Source organism: Gobio gobio, assembly GCF_949357685.1.
Source record: "Gobio gobio genome assembly, chromosome: 6".
NCBI classification, from domain to species: Eukaryota; Metazoa; Chordata; class Actinopteri; order Cypriniformes; family Gobionidae; genus Gobio; species Gobio gobio.
The window spans coordinates 38,685,713-38,698,768 of NC_137102.1; the positions used below are offsets into that span (position 1 = coordinate 38,685,713).

Consider the following 13,056-nt stretch of genomic DNA (forward strand, 5'->3'; position numbering starts at 1 on the left):
AAATACTGTGATTAAGACTTTACTCTGATTATTAGAAATAATTGCATTATTGGTGCACAATGAACATGTAAACATAGTAATTCTTTTTGGACCTAAAAAATGCAGTTCATATACACCGATCGGCATAACATTATGACTAATATTGTGTTGGCCCCCTTTTGCTGCTAAAACAGCCCTGACCCATTGAGGCATGGACTCCACTAGACCCCCGAAGGTATCTAGCACCAAGATGTTAGCACCAGATCCTTTGAGTCCTGCAAGTTGCGAGGTGGGGCCTCCATGGATCTGACTTGTTTGTTCAGCACATCCCACAGATGCTCGATTGGATTGAGATCTGGGGAAGTTGGAGGCCAAGTCAACACCTCAAACTCATTGTTGTGCTACTCAGACCATTGAACCATTTTTGCTTTGTGGCAGGGAGTATTATCCTGCTGAAAGAGGCCACAGCCACCAGGGAATACCGTTTCCATGAAAGGGTGTAGCCTACATGGTCTGCAACAATGCTAAATAACATCCACATGGATGGCAGGACCCAAAGTTTCCCAACAGAACATTGCCCAAAGCATCACACTGCCTCCGCCGACTTGCCCTCTTCCCATAGAGCATCTTGGTGCACACGCACCCGGCCATCCACGTGATGTAAAAGAAAACATGATTCATCAGACCAGGCCACCTTCTTCCATTGCTCCGTGGTCCAGTTATGATGCTCACATGTCCACTGTTGGCGCTTTTGGCAGTGGCCTTGGCCTTCCTTGGCTGCCCATGACCCTGTCGCCGGTTCACCACTGTTCCTTCCTTGGACCACTTTTGATGGATACTGACCACTGCAGGCTGGGAAAGCCTCACAAGAACAACAGTTTTGGAAATGCAGTCATCTAGCCAACTTTGAGGACAAAATGTTCACTTGCTGCCTAATATATCCCACCCTCTAACAGGAGCCGTGATGAAGAGATAATCAGTGTTATTCACTTTGCCTGTCAGTGGTCATAATGTTATGCCTGCTCAGTATATACTCACCTAAAGGATTATTAGGAACACCTGTTCAATTTCTCATTAATGCAATTATCTAATCCAGTGGTTCTCAACCTTTTTTCAGTGATGTACCCCCTGTGAAATATTTTTTCAGCCAAGTACCCCCTAACCAGCGCAAAGCATTTTTGGTTGAAAAAAAAGACTTAAAACAGAGCACTGTGCCATCAGTGTCTGATTTATTAAACTTTGGAACAGATAAACGCATACAAAATTCAAACATTTGAAAAAAAATTACTATTTCGAACATTTTAAATGATAATAATCCATGACTAAATTTATTGCAAATATTTATCATCACTAAAATGTAGTGATTCAAACTAATGTAGTGAAAACAGTGACCATATTTCTGAAATGGAAACCGGGGACATTTCATATTTGAGTGGTCAAAATATCACTTAAATCTCATTTGTTTGATTATTAGGATTTTTGGTCTGGATTTAATACAATAAAAAAACACAAAAAAACAAACAAACAATGAAAACAGTTATTGGTAAGCTAACCATTGTAAATAAGCAGTTCAAAACAATATTGTAACATGACTTAACAAAAACACATAACAAAAATAAAACATAAATATGATAAATAAAACTATTCAACAAATATTGTAACATTTTATAATTTTATTTAAGTTTATAGGCAACTATATAAATTACTTTTTTTACTTCAAAAGTTTTGTTACGTTTATGCTTGAAAATAATTCTTACTGTCCTTAATTGGTCTTGTTATTTAGCTTTTTAGGATTATTTTAAGCAGAAAGTATATGTATTCTGCACATGTTGGTTGCAAGTGTAATTGTTTGGGGTTAGGGTTAAGGTTTTTATATTGAAGTTATAGTTCAGATGTGTGGTAATCACTGCGTTGTGACTGCAGATCTTTTGGGGACAAAACAATCCCGCACCTTGTTGAGGCTCTGTTATAAAGCACATACAATATTACTTTAAATTAAAAACGAATAGTTAGTATGTTACTACCTTGAAAGCGACAACGAGGTTTCTTTTGATATTTGACGATAATGGCGCTCTGTCTGCTCTCGACTCGGTACGTTCTTCATGAAGTTGAAGCGGGCGGAGCGTGCGCTACCAAGTAGAGTCAGCGTAGCAGCTGTATGTTGGTTGGGCGCTTTTTTTCCAATATATCTGCGGGTTGTTTGGAACGAGCTGTAAAACGGGGACATTTCCGGGGACAACTCCAGTCGGGGACAGAACATTAAAAACCCTCACCCTATCACCCTATTGTTGATCCAAGTGATTGACAGGTGATGCCAGGCGGCATATGACAGGTTGGGTCAAACCATCCTGGTATGGGGGAGACTCTGGGTTTTTAGGATAATGAAATCGAATAGCCCACTGAATATAAAATTAATTTTATGAACTTATACTTATATTTTTCTGAAATATTTATTAAAGAATTATTTTTAAAGTATTTTTGCATGGATGCTTCTTTTTAAATATATGTAGGCAATAATTAAAAATCTCACGTACCCCCTGGAATGCCTTCACGTACCCCCAGGGGTACGCGTACCCCCATTTGAGAACCACTGATCTAATCAACCAATAACATGGCAGTTGCTTCAATGCATTTAGGGGTGTGGTCCTGGTCAAGACAATCTCCTGAACTCCAAACTGAATGTCAGAATGGGAAAGAAAGGTGATTTAAGCAATTTTGAGCATGGCATGGTTGTTGGTGCCAGGCGGGCCAGTCTGAGTATTTCACAATCTGCTCAGTTACTGGGCTTTTCACGCACAACCATTTCTAGGGTTTACAAAGAATGGTGTGAAAAGGGAAAAACATCCAGTATGCGGCAGTCCTGTGGGCGAAAATGCCTTGTTGATGCTAGAGGTCAGAGGAGAATGGGCCGACTGATTCAAGCTGATAGAAGAGCAACTTTGACTGAAATAACCACTCGTTACAACCGAGGTATGCAGCAAAGCATTTGTGAAGCCACAAGACACACAACCTTGAGGCGGATGGGCTACAAGAGCAGAAGACCCCACTGGGTACCACTCATCTCCACTACAAATAGGAAAAAGAGGCTACAATTTGCAACGAGCTCACCAAAATTGGACAGTTGAAGACTGGAAAAATGTTGCCTGGTCTGATGAGTCTCGATTTCTGTTGAGACATTCAGATGGTAGAGTCAGAATTTGGCGTAATTAGAATGAGAACTTGGATCCATCATGCCTTGTTACCACTGTGCAGGCTGGTGGTGGTGGTGTAATGGTGTGGGGGATGTTTTCTTGGAACACTTTAGGCCCTTTAGTGCCAATTGGGCATCGTTTAAATGCCACGGCCTACCTGAGCATTGTTTCTGACCATGTCCATCCCTTTATGACCACCATGTACCCATCCTCTGATGGCTACTTCCAGCAGGATAATGCACCATGTCACAAAGCTCGAATCATTTCAAATTGGTTTCTTGAACATGACAATGAGTTCACTGTACTAAAATGGCCCCCACAGTCACCAGATCTCAACCCAATAGAGCATCTTTGAGATGTGGTGGAACGGGAGCTTCGTGCCCTGGATGTGCATCCCACAAATCTCCATCAACTGCAAGATGCTATCCTATCAATATGGGCCAACATTTCTAAAGAATGCTTTCAGCACCTTGTTGAATCAATGCCACGTAGAATTAAGGCAGTTCTGAAGGCGAAAGGGGGTCAAACACAGTATTAGTATGGTGTTCCTAACAATCCTTTAGGTGAGTGTATATACAATATATATATATGTGTGACCAGTCACGGAAAGTAGGGACACAAGTCGGTTCTGGGGCATTTTGAGTTATTTACAGATTCTGAAAGTGTAGTCTCCAAGCTTTCCAGTGATGTGTAACACATGGAAATCTGATAATATTTGGAGAAGTTGTGGCCATTTGAATGTAGGCACTCAAAAAAGCTTAACAGGGAGAAATTTGCCTCTAAAGATTTTGTTTTCACCTGCTGGGAGTGACAATAGGGCTCATTTACATCTCATTTAGATAAGCCATACCCCCTGTAAAGCTCCCCCTGTAAAGCTGCATGGTGACATTCGGACCTCATACTATTAATAATAAAGGATAATGTGCATTGTAAATGTCAGTAATTTATCTTTTTTGACTAAAAATGATTTAGAGGCTGAAATATTTGAGTTTTATCTTTTTATAAAACCTTTTTATTTGTTATTTGCTGGTTTTCTACATAAAACTTGGTGAATTGATTTCATTGTGTAGCATTGGGACTTTTTAACAGGATTCTGTGATAACCGTCATGATCAACTATGATAAACTAAAATCAACTATAATTATGTGTTTTTATAGTATAATATGCAAAGTACAATTTTCTATAAGAAAAAAAAATCTCTGATTCTGTTCTTTTCTCTGACATTTAAGGGTAACATAGGCCTACAAAGGCTCTTTTAGGTCTAAAACAGTTTGGATAGTTGTTAATACAGCGTTCCCACAGCTTGGTTAACTTCAAATTCAAGAACCTTTCAAGGACTTTACTTTTGGCCATATGACAGAGGTCTGATATTCTATTTGTCATATTTCTGTTTTGCATAAAACTGAAGAATATTCGGTATTTTATTGAAAAGAGCTTAGGCTCATGTAACCAGTCTATTTTTGTAATATTTCACGGTGTGTCTGTGAAACGCTGAGGTACCGTAGTGGTTTTGTGCGCGCGTGAACATCATGGCAATGTACAACACAAAGTACCTCACGCGGGAAACACTTAATTTAATGCATAAATGCAAGTAACAAACGTAACTCAAGCATAGTCCACGAAGTGTTGGCGAAATAACACATTATCGGACCGGAGAGAATAATATGGAATTTCTTCCAGAAAACTTCTTGCACAAAATAAATTCAAGCACTTTCAAGGACCTGTATGTATGTTTATTTTCAGTCATGTCATTGTACTCAGCCCTCTCTTTCTGTCCAAGGGAAAGATGATCGTGTTAGTTCTTTACTGCTTCAGACTTTGTGTTATCTGGGAGGTTTGCACTTCGTATCAGCTGCTCGTTGTTCGCTGCTCGTGTATCAACCACCAGGGTTGCCAGGTTTTCACAACAAAACCCGCACAATTGCTACTCAAATCTAGCCCAAAACAAGCCCAATCGCGTTTCAGGGGGGCTTCTCCGGTAAAAATTTCAGGGGGTAAAATATGTTTTTTTTGGCATGGTTGCCTACTAAAATTCACATTCCCGGGGCTAAATATCACATAATTGGGGTCGCTTCAACCCGCGGATATGAAAAACAGCGGACTTGGCAACACTGAGCCACGCTTCCCTTAGAGGGCGGGACAATAACAAAAGAGAAACACGCCTCTGCTGCATGCTAGAATCTCCTAAAAACAAGCCGATTTCAACCTCAAAGTGTATGCTTTTAAATATACCAATACTGCTATCTCAAACACGGAGAGGCTTCTTCATGATCTCAACTAACAGATTCGGCAAAAAAACCGCTTCATTCTCATTTTGCTCGAAACTTGTGCTGCCGACTTGTGTCCCTACTTTCCGTGACTGGTCACATATATATATATATATATATATATATATATACGTACGTACGTACGTACGTACGTACGTACGTACGTACGTACGTATGTATGTATGTATGTATGTATATATATATATATATATGTATTTTTTTTTTATTTTTTATTATTCTAACAGTGCAATGTTGTGAGAAAAAGAATGTGAAAAAACACGAATGGCACTCGGGACAGTTGATGGGCCAGTGTTGAATAGTCATGAAGGCCATGCCAATTTAAATATTCAAGTGCAAGAAGATTCCAAAGGGAACTCAAATCATTACTCCCATGCTGTGTGGGAAGTTTAAACAACCGAAGCGTGCGCCCAGAAAGCCGCATCTCAGACAGCGCAAGAATACTAAATTGAGCTCACTTCCACGTATTCTTGCGCTTGAACGGACAAATTCACACAAAAATTGTAAAAAATGTCTGTCTCTGCGAGTATCCTGGTAAACATAGTCGGTTATGTTCTTGTAACGCACTGCTCCGAGACACGAAGGTTGAGAATCCAAATGTAGCGTTAATGAAGGGTAATCCACAATCGTAATCAAAACAGGCAAAAGGTCATACACAGGCAAGCAGTCCAAACAGGCAAACAAGGCAGGGGACAGAGGCAAAAGGGTAATCCGGGAAACAGGCAAGAGATCCAAAGAACAACAAGACATGAAACAGGGGAGAACACTCAGAAATGCAGTTATACATCAAACATGACTTCGCAATGAATGACTGAGATAACCAGGCTATTATAGGGTGAGGTAAACAGGGTAATGAGACACAGGTGCATGTAATCAGGGATGATGAGGAGCAGTGAGTTATGGAAAATGTAGTTTGTGATGGAGTGACAGTCCGGGACAGTTCTAAATGAACATACAATTCACATAAAAACATAAAAAGCATGTGTACAGTATGTTTCAGTATATTGGATCCATGCGTCCGCTCTTAAGAGGACAGCATTTTTAATGTTAATATATTATATGTATATATTGCAATTCTTTAAGATGCCTAGGGAATATGGTGATGTGAGGGTCACCTGTGGAAGTACAAAGGAAGCCTTGGCATGGAGGAGTGGGTTTCTGGCAGGAGTATCGTGATGGAACAGTGCAAGGTTCCTCCTCTCTGCCGTGATTATGACATGGCTCTCCTCCAAACTCAGATGGTTGGATAAGTGTAGCGTAGCGATACTGTAGATAAAAAGAGAGATTGAACCATCAAAAAGATGTGCAGAGATGTTTGCGAGTTTCTCAGAAGTAACGTTGTACATCTCTTGCATTTAGTAAAACATGTTTATGTAGAAAGATTAACAAGTCCTTTAAAGTATGTGCTGATCTCTAAAGATTAATGCACTGTGAGATACTTTAATGAGGTATGAAAGTTTGAGATCTGGGATTTAATCAGGGATTTTAATTAGGATTATTTTATTTTACCTGAAATGAAACAATATTCAGAGATTCTGCACTTCTAGATCATTATATTAGTAACACTGTACAAAATGTCTGGTTTCCTTTCCTTCGCTGAAGCACACAATATGGTCTTTGAAACACTGTTAAATCAGGTTGGGGAAACATGGATCACCAGGTTTTGCACAGACTTGTGCAGTCATTAACAGCAGATAACAACATGACAAGATCAAGACTAAGGCTGGACTGCTTGAAGGTACAAAACAATCTGGCATAGGTCAGTACATATTAGATTAAAATAGGCAAGAAGAACCAAAGCAGAAAATAGGGAACAGATGATAAAATGAATGACCATTGATCTCTATGATTTACTTATAATGCTTTTTGGAAATGCAGCCCTGACTGATCTGCTGGCAATGTCAACTAAGTTCCATTGACCTCCATTGACAGTCCACACAACTACCACATTGATGCTTCAATAACTTGAGATTGTAAAAGAAAGAGATGGATCACTTTAAATAATGAACATATATAACAGATTTAAAGCCTTTAATAGGCTTTTATTCACATAAAAACATGAACAGCAAACAAGTGAACATTGATTTGCTTGATGCGTGAGAACAAACCTCACTGGTTCTTTCAGAACCTCAAATGTGCTGCGTAACACACAAGATTGAACCTCATTGGTTTTTGCAGAAACTCAAACGTGCTGAATAACACACAGGAATGAATCTCTTTGGTCCTTGCAGAAGCTCAAATGTGCTGTGTAAAACACACAAGATTAAACCTCATTGGTTCTTTCTGAAGGTCAAACGTGCTGCGTAACACAAGATACTAAAAGTGAACCTCGTTGGTTCTTACAGAAGCTCAAACGTGCTGCGTAACACAAGAATAAACCTCACTGGTTCTTGCAGAAACTCAAACGAGCTGCGTAATAAAATAATTAACCTCATTGGTTCTTGCAGAAGCTCAAACGTGCTGCGTAACACAAGAATGAACCTCAATGATGCTTGCGGAAGCTGAAACGTTTTGCGTAACATGAGAATTAACCACATTGGTTCTTGCTGAAGCTCAAACGTGCTGCGTAACACAAGAATTGACCTCATTGGTTCTTGCAGAAGCTCAAACGTGCTGCGTATCATGAGAATGAGCCTCATTGGTTCTTGTGGAAGCTCACATGTACTGCGTAACACACAAGAATGAATCTCATTCTCGTATGTCACGCATCAAGCATGAGCATTCCCCAAATATTGCATTCCCTTTTATCTATAATTACTGAAAGTTATGCTGAAATTTGTTTTACTTACGCTTTTTTTACGGGCTGTAATCTAAAGTGTTACCAACATATCTTCATTTGTGTTTTGAAGATGAACAAAAGTCTTATGGGTTGGGAATGACATGAGGGTGAGTGATTAATGGAATCATTTTTTGGTGAACTATCCCTTTAAGGGTGGGGGGTTCAAAGCAGTGTTTGAGATATCATATACTGGCATGTAGTAGTAAGTTTTGGATCGGTACTATACATTTAATGCTAACATGGTCTTGAAGTTTTAAATAAGAAAAAAAAATATAATACTTAAAACACATATGTTTTATTCCCCTGCACATTCCAATAGTCTTAGTGTGGATTTTGGTGATACATGAATAAACATATAAACGACCAGACAGACAATCAGACAATATTCAGAACACTATGCTCACCCGCTTCTTATGGCAGGGGTCACAGCGCGTCCATGAAGACCATTCAGACAGTGAACAGTCCACAGGGTCTTTAGGCGGTTGTACGGCATCTCCTGAACTACGCACTACAGCACTGTTGGAAGCAGATTTACCTTTTTATTTTATTTTATTTTATTTAATACATCATCAAGATCTTTTTGAAAGTAATATGTATGATAATTTAACACACTTAGCCACTATAACTTGCTATTAGTCAAGATGTAACCACTCTTACTGTTCTTATTCAAATTAGACAGATCTACCTTTTTATATAACTGACTTTATATATATAGGGTGAATTCAGGGTGATTGGGACACTTTTTGCCATTGAGATGACTTGGAAAAAGTGTCCCAATCAACCTTAATTCACCCCTACATTATATAATATACTGGGGGTATTCAAACTTTATGATGCCAAGGACCCCCAAATTTGATGAACCTTTTATGAGGGACCCCCTTCCTAAAATCCATCTCTATATTTTTTTATGTATCGAAAAAACTGTTAGATAAAAAGTGTGACATTATAAATACAACATATTGTTTCCAAAATGAAATTGGCTATACTTAATGTTGGAAGTATAAACCTGAAGAACATTTTCAATTAAAAAATTATTTGTATAAGCAACTTTCACAATAATTGTGTAAGCAGCTTACATACTGCGTTAAGAATAATGCCTTACAACCCCAGTGAGCAAGACAAAGGGGACTATGGTGAGAAAAACTCTCTAGAAAGATACAATGCAACACAATTCTGGACGGCAAGAAAGATGAGAAACGTTTAGAACTGAAACAGTTAGAATGTTCAGCAGACTGTATCCATTTTTGCTTAGACTTAATTTTCTTTGAAATTTTGTGGGGACCCCATAGAACCTTCTAGAGGACCCCTGAGGCCTACCCAGTTTGAAAACCCCTGTAATATACATTATATATACATTTTACACACACACACACACACACACACACACACACACACACACACACACACACACACACACACACACACACACACACACACACACACACACACACACACACACACACACACACACACACACACACACACACACACACACATATATATATGGTATTGTTGTACATTTTTGTACATTTTATTTTATAATAACAGATCATCTGATTATTATCAACAGGTCATTTTCCTGTCTACAGTCCACTAAACAAAACGGTCAACAATTCTGTAAATGGTGCACACTGACCAAAATAATTACATCAAAAAGTGCATTATCTAAACCAAAACATTAATTTAGAACACTGGAAACCAAGCAAATACATTCATGCTCATAAAGACAAATGTTCCTACATACCATATAATGCCCAGACAAAGCAATACTTTGCTGTAAGCTGAATTTGCTCTTAGAAAACGTTGCATTGTAATTTCAAGTAAACCTAGTCCGTAGTAGACTAGATAACACAGTAACAGACCTTAAACCTACTCAGCAGCCCCTCCTCCAATCTGTGACAACATTCATACATTGACTTTTACAAACAAGAGAAAACTCTGCAGTTAAATTGTGCACCACTATAATATTAAAAAACAACTTGTATTAGAGAGCATTTCATTTTTCGTACTACAAATGTTTTGCAATATATACTATAAAAAAAAATATTTTGAGCCATCAAACAACAACAACAACAACAACAACAACAACAACAACAACAACAACAACAAAAAACGAATGTATTTTGGTGTATTTTCCTTTTATATGTAGAACAAATCAAAAACCATCAAGTCACTCAGGTTTTTCCAGGATGTGTTATTGAAGTCTTGATTTTTGATGGAGTCCCATCAAAGCGAACAGAGAGAATCAATAGAAAATTGTTTGTTTTGAGTTGCATTCAATGTAACCATTGGACTCTCTGTTAAACATTAATGAACTTATTTACATTTACTGACTTGAGTAATAACTTTTTTACATTATTTTATTTCCATTATTTTTTAATATTTTATTTAATTTTTTTACAATTGACATGCTTTCCTCAAAGTATGCTTTTTCCAAGCTTTTCACAGTTATTTTCTATTATGCAGCTTAATGCACTGTTTAATCACTTAATGCACTGCTTTTTCTGATTTATTTACTTATTTATTTTTTAGAAACAATGATAGACAAAATGCAGCAGTTGTACAGAATGTCCACAATCAGTGTAAGTTACTGCATTAACAGTAAAGCATTACAATATTGTGCTATACCTACAGAGGTAAGATAATAAATATAAAAAATAAGTTAAACAATATGAAACATGTAGAAAGGAATAGTATAGTAAAATATTGAATACTAATAAAAATAATATTAAAGGAATGTGGAACATATTAAACAATATTATTACAAATAGTTCTGGGCAACAAAGTTACCTTCATTATGTTATTGATAACAACACTATAAAGGACAATATGGATGATGTGGTTAATAGCTTTAACAATTTTTTTGTGATTGTTGGACCAAAATTGGCAGAAGAAATTCCAGATCCACTGTCATCAGAAGATTGGAATGAAAACTTAATAGAAATGGATCCCAACTCAATGTTTCTTACAGTGGTGGAAGAAAATTAAATAATAGACATTGTAAATAAATGTAAATACAAAACATCTACTGATTGCAATGAGAAAATTGTGAAAAAGGTAATTGAGGGGATCTCAAAACCAATAACATATACTGTACCTGTAATCTATTATTTCAAACCGGTAAATTCCCAAACAAAATGCAAATAGCTAAAGTTTTGCCACTTAAATAAAACTGGGGATAGACACAACTTCACAAATTACAGGCCTATTTCTTTACTTCCACAATTTTCCAAAAGTCTAGAAAAACTATTCACTAACAGATTAGACATATTTTTAGATAAACATAAATTACTTTCTGACAGTGAATACGGATTTAGATCAAATAGTTCAACATCATTGGCATTAATTGATTCAACTGAGGAAAATACTAACACTTTAGATCACAGTATGCAGTTGGAGTTTTCATAGATCTTAAAAAAGCTTTTGATACAATCAATCATTACATATTAATCAATAACTGGAATGGCAAGGGATCAGAGGAGTAGTATTGCACTGGGTGAAAAGTTATTTAAGTTAGTTCACCCAAAAATGAAAATAATGTCATTTATTACTCACCCTCATGCCGTTCCACACCCATAAGACCTCCGTTCATCTTCGGAACACAAATTAAGATATTTTTGTTGAAATCCGATGGTTCAGTGAGGCCTGCATAGGCAGCAAAGAAATTTACACTCTCAAGATCCATTAATGTACGAAAACATATTTAAATCGGTCCATGTGAGTACAGTGGTTCAATATTAATATTATAAAGCGACGAAAATATTTTTTGTGCGCCAAAAAAACCCTAAATAACGACTTATATAGTGATAACCGATTTCAAAGCACTGCTTCATGAAGCTTTGGAGCATATCGAATCAGTGTATCGAATCAGTGGTTTGGAGCGCCAAAATCACATGATTTCAGCAGTTTCGTGGTTTGACACCCGATACAGATTCGACCCGCTGAGTTTGGGCAAGTGTGCAGATACACTCGAGACGTGTGATTGACAGATCCGAACATTATAAAGAGAGTGTTCTTTGATCACTAATATAGCATCTAATCAAAACTGAAATAACAGATTTGTTTCATGTTACTAACAGAAACGATGTGAAGTTGATCGTTTTAGTCACTGGCTTGATTCCCTGATGCATTACGCTTAGGGCATCAAGACGGCCAGCGGCGCGACTGACAGTATTAAACAATTTAGTAAGAAAGTCTGCGTGAACTTGAATGATTAGCTACACATCAGAAATCACTGATCACAGACCAGGCATTAATGAACACTGTTACTCACTGTTTGTGGCGATGCTGTCGAATCCATATTGTAAAAGATGGTTTAAAGCCTGTGCTGACATCGCGATGAATCGTGATAAACGGAATCCATTTTCTCCAAATTCTCTGGGCGGGCAAAGCAGAGGAAGGGTAGGTAACCGTTCCCCGTATGATGGCATATAGGGAAGATTCCAGATCGGCTGGTCTGAGCTCTCATTTTTTCAAAGGCAGAGCAGAATACCCAGAACTCGGTTTACACCTAGCCACTTGGGGACCATATACAGGCTATAGGGGAACTCATATTAATGTTAAAAAATGTCATGCCATGGGATCTTTAAGAGTTTAGGAAAATTGTTAAAAGTATTGAAAAAATTGTCATAGCGATCGTAAAAACGTCTCCGGTTACGTATGTAACCTAGGTTCCCTGAGAACAGGGAACGAGACGCTGCGTCAGCTGACGCTACAGGGAACGCCTCCAGCATGACAGGTGTCTGAATCACAATTGAACCACGTCAATCCTATTGACCGGCGACAGCCCATGACATCATCAAGATGCGACCAGGAAGTATAT

The 13,056-nt window shown here is 37.9% G+C and overlaps 1 protein-coding gene across 4 annotated transcripts in view; it reads right to left on the minus strand.

The window, feature by feature from the left end:
- c8b (complement component 8, beta polypeptide) overlaps positions 1 to 10,134 on the minus strand; it is a 45,252-nt gene extending 35,118 nt beyond the window's left edge. For all 4 annotated transcript variants that reach the window (XR_013816719.1, XR_013816720.1, XM_079819537.1 and 1 more), the window contains exons 1-3: positions 9,979 to 10,134; positions 8,639 to 8,750; positions 6,571 to 6,721 (exon numbers count right to left, since the gene is read on the minus strand). Coding sequence is in view for 2 of the 4 variants with exons in the window: in XM_079819537.1 (XP_079675663.1) it covers positions 6,571 to 6,721; positions 8,639 to 8,750; positions 9,979 to 10,043 (328 nt within the window). In the remaining 2 variants the exon portion in view is untranslated. The remainder of the gene's footprint in view (positions 1 to 6,570; positions 6,722 to 8,638; positions 8,751 to 9,978) is intronic.
- Between the last annotated feature and the right edge of the window lie 2,922 nt (positions 10,135 to 13,056).